This window comes from Podarcis vaucheri (assembly GCF_965113315.1).
Source record: "Podarcis vaucheri genome assembly, chromosome: 9".
In the NCBI taxonomy this organism is placed as follows: domain Eukaryota; kingdom Metazoa; phylum Chordata; class Lepidosauria; order Squamata; family Lacertidae; genus Podarcis; species Podarcis vaucheri.
Window position 1 is genome coordinate 74,573,671 of NC_138767.1, and position 22,186 is coordinate 74,595,856.

General features: G+C 39.7%; 1 protein-coding gene across 7 annotated transcripts in view; it reads left to right on the forward strand.

The window, feature by feature from the left end:
* Positions 1-22,186, forward strand: part of LCORL (ligand dependent nuclear receptor corepressor like) — a 60,495-nt gene that overhangs the window by 9,238 nt on the left and 29,071 nt on the right. For 4 of the 7 annotated variants that reach the window (XM_082237327.1, XM_082237332.1, XM_082237330.1 and 1 more), the window contains exons 2-6: positions 9,282-9,347; positions 13,417-13,496; positions 13,703-13,832; positions 16,573-16,827; positions 21,149-21,239. In XM_082237327.1, coding sequence (XP_082093453.1) covers positions 9,282-9,347; positions 13,417-13,496; positions 13,703-13,832; positions 16,573-16,827; positions 21,149-21,239 — 622 coding nt within the window. The remainder of the gene's footprint in view (positions 1-9,281; positions 9,348-13,416; positions 13,497-13,702; positions 13,833-16,572; positions 16,828-21,148; positions 21,240-22,186) is intronic. The other 3 variants (XM_082237328.1, XM_082237331.1, XM_082237333.1) reach the window with 2 other exon arrangements.

A 22,186-nucleotide genomic window follows, 5' to 3' on the forward strand; every position in this document is an offset into this window, starting at 1 on the left:
CGCTGCCCGGGAGAGGCTGCGCAGCGATCCCGCTTGCTGTCCTGGCTTATGGGATAGCCGCGCGCAGCCTCTCCCGGCCAAGGGGAGTCTTCATCCCCTGCCCGGGAGAGGCTGCGCATGGCTAAGGCTCCCCCCAAGAGCCGTGCTCCCTTTAAAGAGCACATGGGAGGGCTGCCCTTCTCCCTCGGAGAAAAGCCCCAAAGAGCCGCACACACACTCCACGCGGCTCTTCAAAGGGAGCCCTGAGCAGAGCCTCCCACCTGCATTCGCTCCATAAGACGCACACACATTTCCCCTTACTTTTTAGGAGGGGGGAAGTGCATCTTGTAGAGCGAAAAATATGGTACATGGTAAAGGTACCCCTGACTGTTAGGTCCAGTTGTGGATGACTCTGGGATTGCATACTCATCTCGCTCTATATGCTGAGAGAGCCGGTGTTTATCCGCAGACAGCTTCCGGGTCATGTGGCCAGCATGACTAAGCCGCTTCTGGCGAACCAGAGCAGCGCACGGAAACACCGTTTACCTTACCCCCGGACGGTACCTATTTATCTACTTGCATTTTGACGTGCTTTCGAACCGCTAGTTGGGCAAGAGCTGGGACCGAACAATGTGGGAAATTTTGGAGCAAGATGGAGATAAACTGAAATTACAGAGTCATGAGAAACTAAAAACACAAGTACGAGATTGGCTCCATTATTTTCAAATAATGGAGGTATACAAACAAGACAGGAAAATTGGTTTCCAGGTGGAGAAATCAAAATTAGAAACAGAACTGTTAGAACCCAATGTTAAGAATTTGTCAAGAATGTATAACTTGTTGCTTAAGTGGAATACACAAGACGAAACAGTTAAATCGGCTATGATTAAGTGGGCACAGGATATTGGTCATAACATTATGTTTGCTGACTGGGAATGGTTGTGGAACACCGGTATAAAATTTACGGCATGTAATGCCTTAAAGGAAAATATTATGAAAATGATCTACAGGTGGTACATGACCCCAGTCAAGCTAGCAAAAATCTATCATTTGCCTGATAATAAGTGTTGGAAGTGTAAAGAATCTGAAGGTACTTTCTACCACCTTTGGTGGACGTGCCCAAAGATTAAGGCTTTCTGGGAAATGATATATAATGAAATGAAAAAGGTGCTAAAATGCACTTTCCCTAAGAAACCAGAGGCCTTTCTCTTGGGCATTAGTAACCAATTGGTGTCGAAGAAAGATAGAACTTTTTTTATGTACGCTACTACAGCAGCAAGAATACTCATCGCAAAGCATTGGAAGACCCAAGATCTACCCACCCTGGAAGAATGGCAGATGAAGGTGATAGACTATATGACATTGGCGGAAATGACCGACAGAATTCGTGAACAGGGGAAAGAGACGGCGGATGAAGATTGGAAGAAATTTAAAATTTATCTCAAGAAATATTATAAAATTAATGAATGCTAAAATGTTGAGGTTCTTAGTAAGAAAAGGAGATTACAGTGACAAAAGATTAAGTAAAAGAAAAGAACAAATAAGGAATAAATCTGATAAAATTAAGTTTAGGACTTGCTGAAACAATTCTGGAAATTGGGATGTAGAAAGGGGAGGTTTGGGGGAGTCAGAGAAATGAGGTTTATGAAAAAAAGGAGATGAAATTATACATGTTTGTTTTGTCTTTTTATTTGTTTGTATTGTTTATAAAAATTTTGTAAATCCAATAAAAAAATTTATATATTAAAAAAAAGAGCTGGGACCGAACAATGGGAGCTCACCCCATCATGGGGATTCGAACCACCGACCTTCTGATCGGCAAGCCCTAGGCTCTGTAAACAGATTTAATACACAAACAGATGTTTCTGCTTTCGTTAACAGTGCATGACCCTTTTTCAAGGCTTTCAGTTGTTTTCTTGAATGTTGCTGAGGGGTGTCAAAAAAGACTTCGTGAGCCACATGTGGCCTGTGGGCTGCATGTTGGACCACCCTGGGCTATGCTCTGCCTCCACTGTCAGAGACAGTATGCTTCTAAATACAAGTTGCTGGAAACAGCAGGAGAGGAGAGTGTTCTTGTTCTTGGGTCCTGCTTGTGGGACTCGATCAGTCTGCGTGGCCATTGTGGGAAACAGGATGCTGAACTGATGGAGCACTGGCCTGATCCAGCAGGCTGTTATTATATTCTTAATAGTAATATGTTCCATAGCTTGAGAATCATTGGCTCACTATTCCTAAATTGGGCTTGCTGCTGATAGCTCTCTGCCTCAAGTTTTCTGCACATAAAACTTATATATTTCCCTGAGCATTGGAGCAGGTAGCTCTTCCTAAGCAGTGGAGGGTTAGAGTTTTGTCATCCTTACCATTCAGATCCGTTTTGGGTGTTGGTTGTTCATTGGTTGTGCTTCATCCCTCTTCTGGTCTGATTGCCATTTGGTGTGCTGTCCTGCTGGTAGACATCTTGTGTCATTATAGATGATCATACAGGTGGCTACTTAATTCAAATTAAACTGCTGCAAAGGCCTGCAGCATTAAAAAAGTTTTTGAGACACCTGAAAGTAAAAAAAAATAAGGATGCCTGCCAAATCTTTGCTGGAATAGTGCTCCACAGCATAGGACACTGCAGACAGTACCCCTATGGATGATTTCCATCAATGGAATATTTTTTTTTTTCATTCTCGGATGTGATGGAGTAGGTAGGGGCTTCTTGCTACAAGAACAGGAGGAGGAAGTATTGTTTACCCCCAGCACCACCTTCCAAGTTATTCAAGGGGTTCTGCTATTCAGAACAGACTTTTCATGGTGCATAGAGAGCAGAAAGAATGGATTAAAATCACATCCCACCTGTAGGAACATGCAGTTTGCAGAGGTTCACACTGAATACAACCCTACAGGTGCAGATTTTAACATGTTTATTATATAAAATTAAGATTGCAAATTAAAACGGAATATCTTGAAGAGATGCTTCAGATATCAGAAGATTTTAAAAATTCACTATTAACCCATTCTACTTGTTTTCCAAGTCAAACAGATCAGAAAATGAACGTCCCTATAATTAACATGTCACAGAACTGAGATATAATACTTTAGGTTGTTTATTGGTTATTCAGCCAGACATTATAAGAGTTTTCTTATAGTATCATAATCACCCTGTTCATACATCATGGGTACCCAATTTCTATATCATAGTTAGCAGACTGGAATGTGCTTATCTGCTTCCTGCTTACCTTTTCTGTCTCCTGCCATGGGCCGTAGCCAATACTGTAATCTGTGCAAAAATGTACTGATTCAGATTGACGCTACATGTTGAAACAGTAACCATAGCTCAACATTTTTCCATATGTGTATGTAATATACAGAGGAGTCACTGCTTCAGATTTATATCTTCATTTACTTTACGTCTTGGAAATGTATGTGTGGTGTATTTCCAATACATTGGCAAGTTTCTTTCATAATACGCAGAAGATGGAGAAATCTGTAGCAGAGGAGGAGAAATCTGAGGCCGTGTGTGACCTTGCCATTGTTTTACAGCCGTAAGAAATCTACGTGGCAGATTTCCAGATTACATTCTTAGACCTGAAGATGTTCTATATTCTTTTAATATTTGAAAGTACTTTTATGACTTTGGGGGAACCAGAAAAGAAAACTCTGTATTTAAACTTTTCTTGAATTTGGTGGTGAGGGCATTTGAATATCTTAAAACAAGCCTTTACATCTTCTAGTGTTACTCTAGCACCACCATGAACTCAAAACAAGATAATGTGCTGAACATTCGGTATTGGGTGCATAACTAAGTTGATGTACAATGTTACCTTAATTTTCTTCTGCATACTATATAGCATTATTATTTCTGTGATGAGATATTCTCATCAGAAAGATGTGATGGAGCCACGTTGATGTTTAGATCACTGAGTCCACAGAATATGACTTTATGGCACAACAAGCTTTAAAAGTTCTTTGGCACTTCCTCCATTAGTATAACTCTTTAAAAAAAAGAAGTCCAAATATCTCTTCCACACCATCTCAAAAATAAAACTACATTTGAAGTCGCCACTCTGTATTCTTTCTTTCTTTCTTTCTTTCTTTCTTTCTTTCTTTCTTTCTTTCTTTCATATGTCTTCTACATCTTTCATTGGGGAGTAGAAGTTGGCAAATAAAGATGGAGTGCATGTGAACACTTTATGATCTTATAAAGTTAGTTAGAGTTGGCACAATTGACAAATACGGACAATTGATTGCTTAGTATTTGATCTTGGTCAAATATGGTTAAATATTCAAAGAACGAAATAGCATACCTTTTTGAAAACTCATTAATGGTAAAATTCGTTAGTAAGAGTGGGAGTGAGGGCAGCAAAGGCATGAGAACTGCAAATCCTGCAACAGTCCAAGGCAGATCTGCTACTGTCTCACTGATAAAGCTGGAGCCATCTTTACACAGGAACATAAGCATTCATCAGTGGCAATGTTGAGTGCACAGTGTGTCTTATCTAGGATCACAGAGACTTTGGTTTAGAGCAGTGTTTCTCAACTTGGTCCCTGACTGCTGTTGGACTACAGCTCCCATCCCTGACCACTGGCCTTGCTAGTTAGGGATGATGGGAGTTGTAGTCCAACAACAGTTAGGTACCCAAGCTTGAGAAACATTGGTTTAGAGTTTGATTTGGCCAAGAAGATCATTATGTGATGTTGGCCCCTGCTTTCCTCCACCAGACCCTTCTGCCCTCTGGTTTGTTAAAAATCCAGTTCAGCACTGAATGATACGTTCGAAAAATGTGAGACAGAACAAAAATCAATATTCATTTTGAAACCTGCTGCTTTATTTCAGTAATGAGAAGTCTGTGTCCTTCCAGACATTTTTGGGCTCCTCCCATCATCTGCAGTTAGTGTTAGAAACAGAGATGGAAAAGCTAGGAGCCAAAGGATCCCAGAACCTGGGTTACAGGCACAAAACCAAAATGGCTAGTCACCCCCCCCCCCAAATGCAGCAACACTTTGTTTATTTTTTTGAAACACATGAACTAATACACAATTTACATCAGTGACAGTTTGCTATTATCATATTTTTAAGAGCAGCTCTTAACTGGATACCACAAACATCAATGGGGCTCAGCCTCAGCAATAGTTGTCAGCCATAAGTATATAAATGTGGGGGTGGGGGGTGTCCGTCTGTCCTAACTCAATATGTTATGTTGAAGCTTCAGCAAGTACCGCAGTCACAGTTAAATATGTCTCTAACAGTATATCAAACTTATTAGAAGAACAGGCCTAACAACACAACCCTAACCATAACCCTAACACAGAAATAGATCCTACTGAAATATATCAAGGCAAATGGGATTGGGGTTACAACCTAATTTACTATTTTTGAGCAGTAACTCCCCATTTGCAAGAAAACTTTTTTTTGCAGGACTGCCTGTACAGAATCCTGTTACATGAAAGGATCTGGGTACCTGGGATGCCACATTTACCATGGCAAACCAAATATGTAAATGTTATTGCATTTTGCAGGCCTTTTAATATACAGAATCTGAGAATCTCACTAAAAGATTAATGTTAGCACCATCCCCTCCTCCTCCCTTCCTTGAAGGCTGCCATGTCCTCTTGAGTGTTTTCTTGTCCCAGCCAATGTGAGTCCAATATTATGAGATTCATTACAATAAAACAATGAGGTGGCAGACTTACAAAGTGGGTTTAAATGAGTCTTTAAAATGCCATAATATTCATCCTGAATATTATTCCATAGCATTCCTTCGAAACATTGGGGGTTGGGGGAAGAGAGAAGGTCCCAAACATCTCCAAAGCATCCTTCCAGCGCCTCATTATGTAAACCAGAAAGGAATGCCCACAAATGGAGGAAATAAACTTGTTGCTAAAATAACAACAAAGCCAACCTCCCATTCTTCCTTGATCCCCCCCCCCAGCAAAGCTCATTTTGCTTAAAGAATGTCCATACAAACCCCTTCTAAAATAAGGGGGTGGGGGAAGATGACCACCTGGAGGAGAAAGAAGGGGAGACAGACCAAATCATGCCGTTCCTACCTGGGAGCAAAGAACAGAAAGCAAACTGAAAAATGTGTGCCTCATTAACAACAGACAGCTTTTGGAATCCTCAGGAGGCTGGGAGCAACCCAGGCAGTTTGCTTTGTCTCCTGTAAAGTTGGATTCAAAGCTTCCCTCCTACCTACAAGAGATAAGTAATCCATTTAAACACGTGAAATAGCTTCACAGGTGGATTGTTTACTTATGCAAACAGTTCCACAATGGAGTGTCTCTAGCACCGGGGTCAGCAGACTTTTTCAGCAGGGGGTCGGTCCACTGTCCCTCAGACTTTGTGGGGAGCCGGACTATATTTTGGGGGTGGGATGGGAAATGAAAGAAATCCTATGCCCCACAAATAACCCAGAGATGCATTTTAAATAAAAGGACACATTCTACTCATGTAAAAACACGGGCCTTAGTTTGCCTACCCATGCTAGGCTAGCATATCAACAATAGTTGTTAACATCTGCCCTTGCTATCCTGCAGTGGAGATTACTTTCATGGGCAAATGAGGTGACTGCAATTCTTAACTTGGTCACTAGATGGTGATCTTAAGTTGCAAAAAACCCGAAAAGTGGCCAGTAATTTCGGACTGTGTGCAGTTGGCATGGCCAGTGGTCAGGAATGATGGGAGTTGTAGTCTAGCAACATCTGAAGATCCACAAATCCCCCTGCCCCCAATTCATTCCAAACTGGTAACAAAAAATGATCCTGGCCATTGCTGCTACTCAGGTGGAGCAGCATCCAGTAATGTCCCCAACTTAAGCTGCAAACCTTCAGAGGATGTGTGACACCATCAAAGACCAGATTTATTGAAACTGGTCATGAATTTATTGAGTAAGTTTCTGTTAGTTTACCATCATGTATCCCAAAATGCCTCTTTTCTATAGGTAGCTAGCTAGAAGGGAAGGTTAGTAAAACTATGCAAATGTTAAAGATGCTTTCTGTTTTAAAACATTTACTGTATGTATATAATAAAACTGTAAGCAGTTGTGTGCTAAAAGACTTGCCCTTTAAACTGTTTTCAGTCTAGGTCTACTTTCAAACAAAGTTATAGTTGTGTTCTCTGCAATAAGCAGCATATGAATGGAAATTGGAGCTTTTGAAATTTTGCCTACCTCTTCAATGTTTACTGTCTTGCATATATCATTCTAGTATGGGAAGGGGCAGTATCTCTGGTGTGAGACATGTGTTCCTTCTGGGTAGTTTGTGCGCTCAGCTCTGGGCTCCAAGAAGCAAAATAGAGGAATGGTATTTGACTACTGAATGACATTTATATTTTCCTTTCCTGGTGTGGTTAATGCTGCCTTCTAGATTGCCTCCACTTTGGGCAAGCTGTACACTTCTTTGATTTGGCTTCCTGTTGTCTTTATAAACCATGCAAATGATGGCTGTCTCAAGAGGCTAGGTTATCATAACAGTAGTTTGTAAATAAAACTACCTTTACAGTGTGTTATGACCATACATAGTAGCAAAGGTATATCAGAAGGGGAGCTCTGGATTCCTCCATTCATTAGGCTTTTAGCATATGCAATATAGGTAATGTTTGGTGATCCAAAACGTATGTGCAGCGTAAATATATGCTATACACCAGGGTTTCACAAACTTGGATCTCCAGCTGTTTTTGGACTATAACACCCATTATCCCTAGCTAGCAGGAGCAGTGGTCAAGGATGATAATTGTAGTCCAAAAATAGCTGGAGACCCAGGTTTGGGGAAGCCCTGCTTTGCACATTCTGCACATGTAAAATAGGAAGGTAGCTACTGGCCTTTCACTTATATACCAAGCCAGTGACAGTTGTGTTTTAAACTTAGTGTATATGGCAACAATCACAGAGCACCTGAGCTGGAGAAGAAGCTATTTGTGTAACATAGGATCTTCCTCATCCAGTTTCGTACCTTGCCCAAATCAGCTATTAAACCATGTTCCAAAATACTTAAATCTTAGAGGTGGAATGAGTAACAGCATAGCCTTGGTGTGTCCACAATTTAACTATCATTTGAGGGAAGAACAAGAAAGGAGGAGGCAGAATTCATTCCACTCTGTATATAAATCGTAGCTGTCATACTAACTTTGATCTTGCAAAATTTGCCAAACATTATCAAATAAATAATAATATAGATATCCAGTTAACACATAATATTAAACCAAACTGGTTGTGAATTCTTAAGAGTATTAAAATGTAAAATACACAGAAGAGAGATAATGTCGTACTGCAGTAAGACAGGGTTGGGTTGTAATTTTACTTCAGAGAAATATAGACAGTAGCTCTTTTAATTTTTAAATAAACTTTGTAAATATTGAAGAATTGAACAATAAAGAGATCCTCTTATTAACCAACAATCCATATAATATGTTAATCCTAGCAGTACTATCTTTTAGGATGTGCCCAGTGCTGCCTGGATATTTTTAGAAACCAACAAATATTGGAAATTTTAAATGGATAGTCCAATTTGTGAGTTTGGACCCATCATGCCAAAAAATATGTCTAGTTACTCCAAAAGCATGTTTCAGTCCACTGTCTTGATTAAATATGAATCAAACATCCGAATGGCATCTTGGTGGTGATGAAGTCTTCCATCCCCACCACTGGAGTACAAGGACTGGGTTTGGTGATGATATCTCAAGACGCAAGCAAAACTATGTCAAATAAAAGGCAAAGACAAGTTTCAATGACATCCAGACTTCGACAAACAGCACTGTCCCCACCTTAGAAACCCTCTGCCAAGTATGGCAGTGTTACCTACACAGGTATCTAAACGTATAGTGAACAAACAAATGGACAGACAAAGCTTTCCCCAAAATATCTAGTAGATATCTTGGGAACAAAGCTCTGGAAATTCTATTTCTTGATCCTACAAGCCACAACATTGTGTGAAGGGATTTCAGAGATTTGGTGGGCTGGGACACACAATTTTAAGGGGGTGCAATTCACTGGAGTTCTCACACAAGCCATGATCTCTCCCCACACACACCCTAAATGCTCTATTCGGAGATGCATTTGTGGGATGGGGGAGATTATGTACAAGGTTATCAATAATGTGGATGGTGCCATTCTATCAATAACTCTACTCCCCCCAAAAATACCACTTGGAAGAAGACATTGGAAGGGAAAAAGAAGATACCCACTAGCCAATTAGCACTGAGAAGAAACTCCATTTAGTGTCTTGTCCCCAAATGTAATTATATACTTTTCCCACTGCTACATTTGTGTAAATAACTTTTTGATGTAATTGTAAAATGTTTTAATTTTTCTTTTTGGTAGGTTTTGAAAGTATTTTAGAAGGGCTTTATGGACCAAGGCTACGAAGAGACCTCAGTTTATTTGAAGGTAAAAAAAAGTTTGAAGTGCTTAAAGGCTACCTTTAAATAATGTGACAATTTGAAGCATGTTTTTGAAAAATAAGGAATTGTGCTGGGGAATTTTAGTGTGTGTTCTCTTCTCTACAAGTGCTTTTCTATTTCTTTTAACCTTGATTTAAGAGTAGTTTAACGTCCTTGATTTAACATAAGTGTTCCTGATATTTTGTTCACTTTAGAATATTGACACTGTTAAGTTTCTTTTTGGGCTGTTACCTAATGAAAGGAATAATAGGAATCTCTGTACTGCTAAGATTATTTTTGAATTTTTTTAAATATGAATTTTTGAATTTTTTTAAAAATATGATAACAGTAATGATTTTGCACCATTATTATCATAACTGAATAAAGTCTCACTTTTCTGAATCCTGGGCAAATGTATATTTGTAAAAATATATTTCTTTTAATAAATTATTGTTTAATTAAAAAAAACTTTTTAAAAGAGAGTTGGTGCAGTGGCTGAGGACTAGATTCCAGAGTCAGCAGAATCAAGCAGTAAAGCTTTCCCCATGTTTATGGCTTCAAAGCTATCGCTTCTGCCATGAAAAAAGATGTTAGCAGGGAAAATAACAAGAGACTTCAAAGAAGTCAGGAAGACTACTTTTTGGGTGCCTTGTACATCAGTCTACTTGTTCTCTGTGTTGGGATTTGTTGGTTTTTCTCTACTGTGATTGGGAACTGCTTGGAAATGAGTTGTCTGGACAGGGCAGAGAGGAATAGAAGTGGCCTTGGTATGCATATTCCAAGGCAGGAGCAAATAGGGCTGGGGCAGAGAGATAGGCTTATGGGCAGAATGCTGGTAGACGTTTGAGGGTTAAATCCCCTTCCCCATCTCATTGTCCTAGCAGCACCCCTTTTGTTTTTAAGCTTCTGTTTCTCAATTCAGGTCCATTAATAGATTTCATTCTTGATTAACATACTAAGCTAGTGTTTTATCACAGAAGCCTGGTCAGATGATGCTGAGTTAAAAGTCAGCTTTATCCACTGGAGTTTTCTGTGTTGCAGTATCTTAAACCTAGAAGATGGGTAGTGGAGATTCTGTTGCAATTTCACCATTTAAAAATTCTCTGGCAGTCATTTTGAATGTTCTAAGGGTCAGTGTTAGAGATAAAACTGGGCTTCTGATGGATGTATCACCCAATCTGCAGTCCAACAGTCTTCCTACCTAAGTTAGCTGGACGGTCTTAGTTTCCCAGGATTGTTTTCTGAGGGATTTCATCTATGCTGAGATCTACCGGTACTTGTCATGATAGTATTTCATGATCTCCATGACAGCTATGAGTCTGTCTGTTAATATCTGTCACCACTCAAGTGTCTGGACACGGTCTTGCTTTCATGTTTTGTGTTGATTGGGATGACAGTGATCCGAAGGTGGAATAACTTGTTAGGGTTCCTTTGTCATGGCTGCAACACTACTTGGTAGGGTTTAGGCTTAGTGGACTTCCCCTCCTCTGTAGATATGGTTACCTACCTAAATACGCCACCTGCGGAGACAGACAAATCAAACTGGCTTCCTAAAAGTTGTAGGGGATTTTCATGCCGCTACAGCTGACATTCCTCTTGAAACATAGTGATTTTTGGAATTAGGAAATGGTCCAAGATGCTGTATTACTCCTGAGTATCCTTTCCTGTTGGAAAACACAATGACAGGAACAATAAAGGAAAATTTGTGAAGCATTTCACCAAAGACGGACTAAAGCCATTTCAAGTCTCCTCTCATTTTATAAGTTGTTTGTTTAATTTAAATATTGATAGACAGCATTTTCACATCTTGGTTGTGAAGTCAAGACAGTACCTCCACTTATCTTCATCTTGAACAGCAATATGAAGAACATAATAGTGACCTAACTTAGAAGATTGGAAAGGTTCTCTGAGATAATGTATATGAGGATGGCAAACATGCCTTCCCCCCTCCTGCTCCACAGGATGCTGAACTACAGTCCTCATTATCCCATTATGACCATGCCGGCTAAGGCTGATAGGACTTGTAGTTCAGCAAAATGCAGAACTCATTGGTTCAGCATACCTGATGTTTGCGGAACTCAACACTCATAAAAAGCACTATAAATGCTAAGCATTATTATTACTTTCATATAGTTTCACTGACATTCTTCTTGAAGGAAAGGAAGATATTAATTGGCCAATACACAGTGGTCATCTGTCAATACCCATTTTACAAATGGAATGGCTGGCCTCTTTGAAATGCCGTCCTGGTGCGATATGCCTAATGCCAACTTTGTTTTCTTTTAGGCACCAGGCAGAAATTAGATTGATGACCCAATCATTTAAAACATTTTTACTATCTTGAATAGCAATCCTCATTTGCCCACATTTTAAACTCTCAATTTATTGCACTTTTACCTGCTGTTTATTTTTTTTAAATTGTTGTCTATATGCTGAATAGTTTATTGTTCTTTGTGTTGTTTTTAGTCTTTGTAAACTGCATTGAAAGGCAATATATAAATGTTTTAAATAAATAAAAAAATATAAATTAAAAAAATAAAAAGAAAAAAATCTGTAAATACTTGTTTAAGAGAGCATACATTTTACTTTACGTACTAGCCTAGCAAGATATACAATCCTGCCATCTAAACATTTTAGAGCCCCATTTATTTCAGTGAAAAATAGTTAAGAGATAAATGAGGTATCAAAATGTTTAGGTTTCATAAATCAGGATGATTTTATATGGAGAGATCTTGAAAAATTTGACATGATAGAATTTAGTGTTATTATGAGTTTTCTCCTGCTACTGATTAAAGACAATAAGGTATGGTATATTGTATAGTTCAGTTGGAACTAATTTATGGTGACACAATTATTTTCTATAATTAAATTGCCCATCCTAATTTAGATACAGTATGGGAATTTCTAGTTTGGTGCTTTTCCACCATATATACCTGTTGAATTTAGTCCCTTTGGGATTAATAGATGCTAGAAAGTGTTGTTTTATTTATTGGAGTTCAGATTCCAGCCAAGAAAATACACAGTGCTGAGTTCATTTGTTTTGATCTTTAAAAAGCCAACATTTTCTCTAGTAGCAACTCAATTGCATTGCCCTACCAGCATCTGCTGCTATCTTGCTTATGCTGTCATGCCCCTTGTATTCCCCCAATTGGTTGACTAAGCAGGAGCTGACAATGGCATTTTCATCACCTCCTTAACTGAGTACTACTCTGCCTTCTAGGTACTAGAAAAAAAATCCTAGTGTTAGAAACAGAATTAGCTGGTGCTAGACTCTTAGTCTTTATGCTAGTGTGTTAAATTTTGTAAACAAACACAACCCAATCTGAATGAAGTATGGAGAAATATTCAAAGTTCCTTAAAGCAAATACAGTGGTACCTCGAGTTACAAATGCTTCAGGTTACAAACTCCGCTAACCTGGAAGAGTTACCTCGAGTTTAGAACTTTGCCCCAGGATGAGAACGGAAATTGTGTGCCAGCGGCGCAGCAGCAGCAAGAGGCCCCATTAGTGAAAGCACGCCTCTAGTTAAGAACAGTTTCAGGTTAAGAACGGACCTCTGGAACAATTTAAGCTCGTAACTACAGGTACCACTGTAACTTGTGTTTCACATATCCAATACTAGAGGGGAGAATACATCTCAGTGGGTTCAATAGAGAGTGTTATATTGGAATCCTATGCATGTTTATTCAAAAATAAGTTTCATGGGGCATACTCCCAAGTTAGGTAGAGGTAGCAGAGGTAGCCAACATGAGGGCATCCTGGGGTTTGGGATTGTAGCCTTAGTCATTCTTAGTTCCCACTGAAATCTGGAATTTAAGTTTTGTCATAGTTACTTGCACTTAGGCTCCATTGAATTAAACTGAAAAAGTCACTAATCTGCTTGGGCTCCAAACTAATACAATATATCTTTTTGAAAACAATGTACTGTGTACATATGCAATCTCCTCATGGTGACAGCTCATTGTAAAAGTATCTCTTCTTAAGAAAAGTTAAACAGATAATTGCCTTTGGTAGTAGTCAATTATAAGCTTCTTTAACACTTTATTTTTATAATTTTCTTTTAATTTCCCCCTCTAGACTGTGAACCAGAAGAAGTGGCTGACTGGTCTATGGAGGAAAAATGTTCCTTTTGTAATTTACATAAAGACACAGTCAGTGTGAGTATGTGTGTTATAAATTGTTGAAAGAGATGGTTTCTAATATATTTATTAAAATCTTATTTGAATTCAAATTATTTTACAGTATAAAAGATCTGATGAATGCGTATTTTTAAAATGGAAAGCCTTCTTAATCTTAGTCACTATTTGCAAACTTTTAGAGCCATAATTTACCCATATTTAGAAGTGTTCCTTATACCTTTTAGGATCATACAACAATTATTGGTTCTTTGCAGTCAACACCTACAGAGGAACTATCATCTCAGGGCCAGTCCAACACTGATAAAATTGAGTGCCAAGCAGAGAATTACCTAAATGCACTCTTTCGCAAGAAAGGTAATATTACTTCAATTGATGTCATAATTGATTGTATTTGTCTAGTAATTCTTTTGAATCACTTTCTTTTTTAATTTTTTTAAGTACAAATTAGAAAACATACATATTTACAAGAAAAGAAAATACAAAGGAAAAAGAAAATACACATAACCAAGGGAAAAAAATAGAGAATCACTTTCAACACGCAACCCTGCAATTGGATATTGCCATACCTTCGCAATTTTCATATGTTCTGTTTGCCATTGCCAGTCTGTCCCAGTGTAGCTTTATATTCTTCTTTATTTTTCTTTTAAAAAATTTAAAACCTTTTCTAATGGTAAGCATTTCTGATTCACTTACCTTATGCTAAAGCTACTTTAAGGGGGAACTGGTTATGGGGTGGGCCTCCCTTTTGGTTGGCATAGAACTGTATGTAGGATGGTCCTGTATCTATGCTGGAGCTACTTGTGGAGAGCAAAGGGAGAGTAGTTTGCAGTAGTCAGCCACTGGAACACATAATACACTTCATAGAATGCATGACTGTGACTGTTTCCATAATTTCTTGCCTTTTTGAGCAAATACAGTGGTGCCTCGCAAGACGAAATTAATCCGTTCCGCGAGACTCTTCGTCTAGCGGTTTTTTCGTCTTGCGAAGCAACCCGTTTAGCGGATTAGCGCTATTAGCGGTTTAGCGGCTATTAAAGGCTTAGCGGCTATTAAAGGCTTAGCGGATTAGCGGCTAAAAGGCTATTAGCGGCTTAGAAAAAGGGGGGGAAAGGCGGGGGGAAACGGAACACTCGCAAGACGTTTTCGTCTTGCAAAGCAAGCCCATAGGGAAAATTGTCTTGCGAAGCAGCTCAAAAACGGAAAACCCTTTCGTCTAGCGGGTTTTCCATCTTGTGAGGCATTCGTCTTGCGGGGCACTACTGTATACACTAGGCTTTTCAGTCAACGGCATGGATGGTGGTGTACACCTCTGCTTTCCAGGCATTGTTTATTTAGCACATAATATATAACTGCAATATTTCCACGTACATGATTTTCCGCCTGAGAATCCAAGAGTAATGACAGCTTCTGGAGCATACCAAAATTATGCATCAGATCCTGTAGGGCTAAACAAAAGCCAATCAAGTGTGGGTACCTCATTTACTTTGCAGGAATTTCTAGATCTAATAATCTTCATGTTGTCTTCAATTTTAGTTTGTCAGCTTTCATGTAATATATGCATGACTGTATACTCTTGTGCCAATTAGAGCTGGGCAATGTATCAATACATTGTCAAAAATCAGTTTGAAGTTCACATTGTGGTAACACTTTCATAATATTCAACATGGCGATATATCGCGAATCACAATGTGTGTGTGTATGTGTGTGCTATGTGAAAAATTGTGATGTGGGAGAAACCGTGAAGCCAGTTATCACGGTGCCTTCTGCCCCTGTTACTCTGTACCATAAAATAACAGTTGTAAAAATATGTTAAAGGTAAGTAACCATGTATCCATTTTATAACCCTAAGTCAGTGATGGCCAAACTTGGCCCTCTAGCTGTTTTGGGACTACAATTCCCATCATCCCTGACCACTGGTCCTGTTAGCTAGGGATGACGGGAGTTGTTGTCCCAAAACAGCTGGAGGGCCAAGTTTGGCCATCACTGCCCTAAGTAATAGCAGTTTCCAGGACATTACCCCGTTCACCTCTACATAGTTACATCCTTAGTTCAGACATCGTGTTATATTGGTATGTCACAATGTTGAAAGCCAGACATGGTTCAGCCCTAGTGCCAGTTAAGCGTTTCCTACTACAGTATTACATGTTTCTGCCTATTTTTGCAGTAGCAAACATTGATCCTTAAAATCAGTTTGCAAGTGGGGCAGGGATATCGCTTTATTAATACCTTCTTCTTCTTTTTTTTGTAAGCTACATTGAATGGAAAAAATGGTGGGATATAAATACTTTTTGAAAAGTAAATTAATGTCCTGCTCAGATGATAGCAGTAATTCAGAATGCATGGGCAAAGTACTTTCTGCTGGGTACGAGGGTAGGGGGTGAAGGTTGTCTATTCATGGAAGTTTCTCGTGCAAGATTCCTGCAATGCAGGGGGTTGGGCTAGCCGACTCTTGGGGTTCCTTGTAATTCTATGCAGTTGAGGACTTTCTAGCCCAGATTTTCTGTATTTTGAGGAGCTGAAGAAGCAGCTGCCTCTTCGGCATTGAAGATCTTAGAGCAGAAACTAGATAAATATTTGACTACAAGTGTGATTCTCTTGTGTATATTTGTATTCTTTCTTTGGGATTTTAGCCCTTGAGTTTGTTGAGCCAACAGGACTTACGGAAAATGTTGAATTAACTGCTATTATTTAAATAAGTGAAATCTGTAGAGCATAGACCAGGGGTCAGCAAACCTTTTCAGCAGGGGGCCGGTCTACTGTCCCTCAGACCTTGTGGGGGGGGCAGACTATATTTTTTTGGGGGAAATGAACGAAATCCTATGCCCCACAAATAACCCAGAGATGCATTTTTAAATAAAAGGACACATTCTACTCATGTAAAAACACGCTGATTCCTGGACCATCCGCAGGCTGGATTTAGAAGGCGATTGAGCCGAATCCAGCCCCTGGGCCTTAGTTTGCCTACCCATGGCATAGACCGACAACTTTATAAATGTTTCATTAGAGTAGTAGGTCTTGATGCAGACGGATAAAGTAAATGCAGTAAATGTGTTTATTCTAATTCATATGTTTATTTGTTATTATTTTCCTACAGATCTTCCTCAGAACTGTGATCCTAACATTCCCTTAGTTGCTCAGGAATTAATGAAAAAGATGATCCGTCAATTTGCAATTGAATACATTTCAAAAAGTAGTAAAATGCAAGAAAATAGAAACGGTTCGTCATATGAAACAAGTCTGATATGTAAAGGTATCCAAATGAACCAAACAGAAAATTCATTTCAGGAAGAACAGGATAGCCCTCTAGACCTCACTGTGAATCGAATACAAGAGCAGAATACTCAGCAAGGTAAATTTCTTTTTTGTTGTTTGTTTGATGTGATTAGAAATGAAATTCATTGAGTTTTATGATAAATAAGAAAGCTATCTTGAATACAGTTTCACTTACTATTATCTATACAAAATAATTTGTAAGGATAGGTGCCACAATCCACAGATCATACATGATTCTCTTGCACGTATGACTGCACCATTTTTAAATGAGCAGATTTTAAACACACCACATTGAGTTTTTTAAAATGAATTGAGAACCTCTTGGAATATATCTCTTAAGTAGTTGCTGGAGTAGGGCATTTAAAATGTAACCAGTTTGTAACCAGTTGCTGTGGGAGTCATCCACTTCCTTCCTTTGCCACCAGCACTTCCCGTAGACTCTGAATCCAAGTGAAGCAAGCAAGAGGGAAGCGAGTTTACTGTGCTTATTGTCCCACACACAGCATAAGAAAAGCACTGATTTTCTTCCCTGCTGCAGCTCCTAGATACAAAGGCCCAGTGAGAAAGTCCAGTGAGAGAATCACAGCCACTGTATCAGGTTCTGTGGCTTCTGCCTTTAAAAACCAGCAAAAAGAGAAAACGGATTGATGGGAGGGTAGCCAGCCCTAGCTTACTGCCCCTAAAATCGCATGTGCTGGCTACACCTGCAGTGAAAATTGCAGAGGACAATATAATTTGCCACTTGGGTGCTTACCCATGGAAAGCTGCCAGCTACTTAGTGCAGGCAAGTGGCAAATTACAAGACTGAATTGCGTTATTTCTGCTAAATGTGCTGTCAGCTACAAATGAAGATTGAAAGTATAGTTAGTTGGGCATAATGATTAACCTTGATGTTCTTTCAGAGTTGTAGGCATTGTTCTCTGTTTTTGTTTTTTAAAATATCCCTCTTAAATTGACCATATATCCAAATCAAACCAGGAAGGGGCAGTTCACATGAAGTTCATTTGTAATTTAGTTCTAAGCAGGACTTCATGAAAGAAATAAGGAGATAGTTCTTCCAAAGTCAAGTCACTGATTTCAGTGAAAGGGAGTTAAGTATTGCAGCTTCTCCATGTAAATTAGTGCATCTTTAAAGTTATTTATTTAAAAATGCAGAACAAAGAGTTAGTAGTAACCGTTTTACTTTTCAAAATGCCATTAAAGAGAATTAATACTGAGCAAGTTAGCATCCTTAGGTCTTAATTACCCTTTTGTTGGTTGGATTAATATATGGACTTTTGCAGACACAAAATAAATTGTTGGTAGTATATAAATGTCTTGTCCTTATTCCATTGCTATAACCTCTTTAAATAGAAGGAATAAAACTGTTCACAGACATATACTTATTTAGTGAAAATTTATTTTGTTGTATAAATTTGCCTCTTTTTGACTTTCAACATTGGGGGTGGAGGTTTGTAGTAGGAGTCATACTTACCTGTGTTAATGCATCTTCTCTACAGCTGCTGTTTTCATTTTCAGAAAATGCCCTTTCTGAAAATGTGGTTTTATTCCAAGCAGCATGATGGGGTTGGGGGTTGCAGCAGCTGTACGAATGGGCCATGAAGCAGGGGATTTCTCTTTAGCCTAAATTTTAGATATCTTAATGAGTAGAAGAGGAGTAGGACTGCATTGAGCAATGAAGATTGAGGGAGTAAAACTTAATACCCTCCAGGTGTGTACAATGCCAAAGAGCTGGCCCTTTTGAGCAGTGAAATGGGTTGTAAGCATGTTATTGATACTTCCATTGTACAATAGAACAAAGTCAAATGGCTGAAAATGCTGACAGGTATAAATTTTATATATCATATTAGCAATGGCTGTTATAAAAAGTAGTTATTAAAGACACTTAATGAAATAATAACTTGCACCTCAGCCAGGCAGATGAAGATGATGTCCTATAGGCCTCAGGAGTGGGGATTTGGTCCAACTATCGTACTGGATCCTTAATTTCCTACCTGGCTCTGGGTCAACTTTGACAGGTGCCCAGAATTGCAAATACACCTGTTCACCACTTGCTTTGGTCAGACCTTGCTATTCCCCCACATTGCCTATCAAATACCTGAAGAGTACTAATGACCAGGCACGTCTCAGGATGGGTTACACTTATACTCATTTCTGATATCTGAAATTTAGGCTAAAGAGAAATCCCCCATTTCCAACCCATTTGTTCAACCTACACTTTGAAATGGCTGAGTATCTGTAACTATCTGCCAAGATATTCTCTTTAAAGCTATATAATTAAGGATATGCCTCCCAGTGCTTTTCTGCTAAGCTGCAGCATTTTTCCCAAGTTAAACATGGCATGCACCCAGGGGCGTCTTACCCATAGAGGGGCACCAGGGCGCCAAGTTCTGGAGGGCACCAGGGAGGAGGCAGAGGCTGGACGTGGCGCCTCCTGGCATCAACTCGTCGCCCTCGCCCACCTCCTCCATGCCGCGCCGAAGCTGCACCCATAGCCTCCGTCTGCCGTGGCCACTGTGACACGAAGCAGCCAGTTGAGCCAGGAGATGCCACGTCCAGCCTTCGCCTCTTCCCCGCTGGAGGAGCTGCCCTCCAGCTGCTGCCCGGCTCCTCCAACCCCGTCAGCAGTGCCGTCCTCCCTTAAAAACTCTGGGGAACGGGGAGGCGGGTATGCCACCAGAGGGAGCTTTGCACCACGGCGCCGGATTAAGGCTACCAACTATTGTGCCACTGCCATGTAATTATGAATATGGCAATATGAGAAGTAGCTTTCTGTCATCTCATTATATAGCTCATTTACTCATCTTAATGGTATATATTCTAATTGCATAATTTATATATATCTGCCATCAGTTGAATGTAAAACATATATGTAGCAGAATGAGATGGTAGGATGGGCAGTATCATTTCAGGTTGCTGGTGGGCAATCACATTTTTAAATGTTCCTGTGTGTAAAATTAGAAGGTTAGCATATTATGAAACAGACTGGATTAGTACCTTTCTCTCTGGTATGCTAGGTTTTAACTTGCTGAAAATCTTTAAACATGGATAGGTAAAGGTAAAGGGACCCCTGACAGTTAAGTCCAGTTGCGAACGACTCTGGGGTTGCGGTGCTCATCTCGCTTTACTGGCTGAGGGAGCCGGTGTTTGTCCGCAGACAGCTTCCAGGTCATGCGGCATGGATAGGGGACAGTGGCGTAGCGTGGGTTGTCAGCACCCGGGGCAAGGCAAGTAATTTGCGCCCCCTAACCCGTGGATTTGCACCCCCTAACCCTAACCCCCAGATGTTGCAGCCGGCCCCCCCTGCACCCCCCACGCTACGCCACTGATAAAGGTAAAGGTAAAGGTACCCCTGCCCGAACGGGCCAGTCTTGACAGACTCTGGGGTTTGTGCGCCCATCTCACATCTATTGGCCGGGGGCCAGCGCTGTCCGCAGACACTTCCGGGTCACGTGGCCAGCGTGACAACGCTGCTCTGGCGAGCCAGAGCCGCACACGGAACGCCGTTTACCTTCCCGCTGGTAAGCGGTACCTATTTATCTACTTGCCCCCGGGGGTGCTTTCGAACTGCTAGGTGGGCAGGCGCTGGGACCGAGCAGCGGGAGCGCACCCCGCCGCGGGGATTCGAACTGCCGACCTTTCGATCGGCAAGCGGGGAGCATTAAAAAAGCATTCTTCATCTCCAGGCATTCTCATTCTGTTGCATGTATAGATCAGGCTTGTATGTGGAACTTGGGACCCTATTTGGCCCCGGGGCTGGGGACATACATGACCTGCACCATAGGTCACCAACCTTTCTAGATCTGTGAGCACATTTTGAAAACCCGAGAAACTGTCATGGGCCTTCATCACACACCATTACAGCACACGCATGCTCCAGGGGCACTCATATTTCTCTCCACTGCCAGTAATTAGGCTTGAAAGAAATGTTTTAACTTTTTCAATCTTAATGGGGAGTAATTTTCCTAGAGAGTGCAGTTGGGGAAGGCATGGTTAACCCTCACTCCCCAGCCGTAATCTACAGGAAGATCACATGCACCTCAGCAAAATCTAGGCTTGAAAAAAGCCTTCTCTTAGAGCCAAGCCTAATTGTAGCAGGGTAAGGGTGACTTTGAGGAACTGGTGAATGAAGAATTAATCATGTTAACAACCTACAAATTGAGGCCTACAAATTGGTAGATCTTACCTACAGCGGCCCGACCATTGTACTTTGATGTTTTGTAAAGTTAGAGATAGCAACAACAACATATCTTTATTACTGTCGTAGACCAGCGTAAGGAGGGATGGGTACAATAATTTAGAGATAGCTTTTTGATGAAAAGGAACATTAAAATGAATTTTGTTACTGTAAAGGAAACCTATTACCTAAGTAATCCTTATACTGTTTGCTCTTACAATAGGGGATGGAGTGCTAGATCTTTCTACAAAGAAAACAAGCTTGGAACAGTCAGCATATGATGGATCTTGTTCTGAAAATTCTGTGTCTGGGTAAGCAAATAAGCATTATTTTTGTTTTGTTAAACGTAATAAATGGAAATTAAATTTTAAGCTTGAAAACATATTTCTTTTATAACCGATTTCTGTAAAATGTTTACTGACACATGTTTTGCTTTTGCCAAAGAGTTTCACTCATAATTGTGTGTTCATATATAACTCATATGTTTCATTTTGTGTTTTTCACATTTTTCTGTTAAAGAAAAGTTATCAGAACAATCACCAAACTTTACTGAATGCTTACATACATAAGGAAAATAGGCTATTGAAGAAAATTTATTCTTCATGATTTAGAGACAAAGAAAAATATTTACATTTTAATAGTAGAAAGTTTTTTTAAAAACAGCTATACTCCTTATTGTTTCCTAATGAAAGAGAGAGCTCTTGATGGCCATTCTTGCATTTTGATACTACCACTCGTGTCATGCTGCTGAGAGACCCATTTATTATTAGATGTTTAATGTGCTGAAATGTACTATTTACTGAAATAATAGTTAAATAACAGATTTTATAATTTTAGCATCCTTCCATCAATAGCAGGCTCTTTTTGTCAATTGTGCTTTTTGCAAACTTTTTTTAAAAAAAGACTAACAGTTCAATAGAATTATTCCATGTTGTTTTAAAATTGCTTGTTTTTTCAGATAGTCGTGGAAAAAAAATAGATCATTTTATTAGCAATTAGGATGTAAGATTAGGACTTAATTGCAAAACTGAAAAATTAGTTGGATGTCTTAATATGTTTTCTGTTAGTAGTTGCAACGAAGTTTCTATGAGGGGGTTGACTCTTTTATTACTTGTTTAGCGGTAACGTCACGTTTCTACTAACAAAACTCCTTTTGGATGGGGGCATTCAATGGATGTTAAATTGTGTAAAGTTTTTAAGTGTTACTCTGCAAGCATCTGTCAAAAGGGAATTGCAAGCAGATACGAAAGTTATCAAA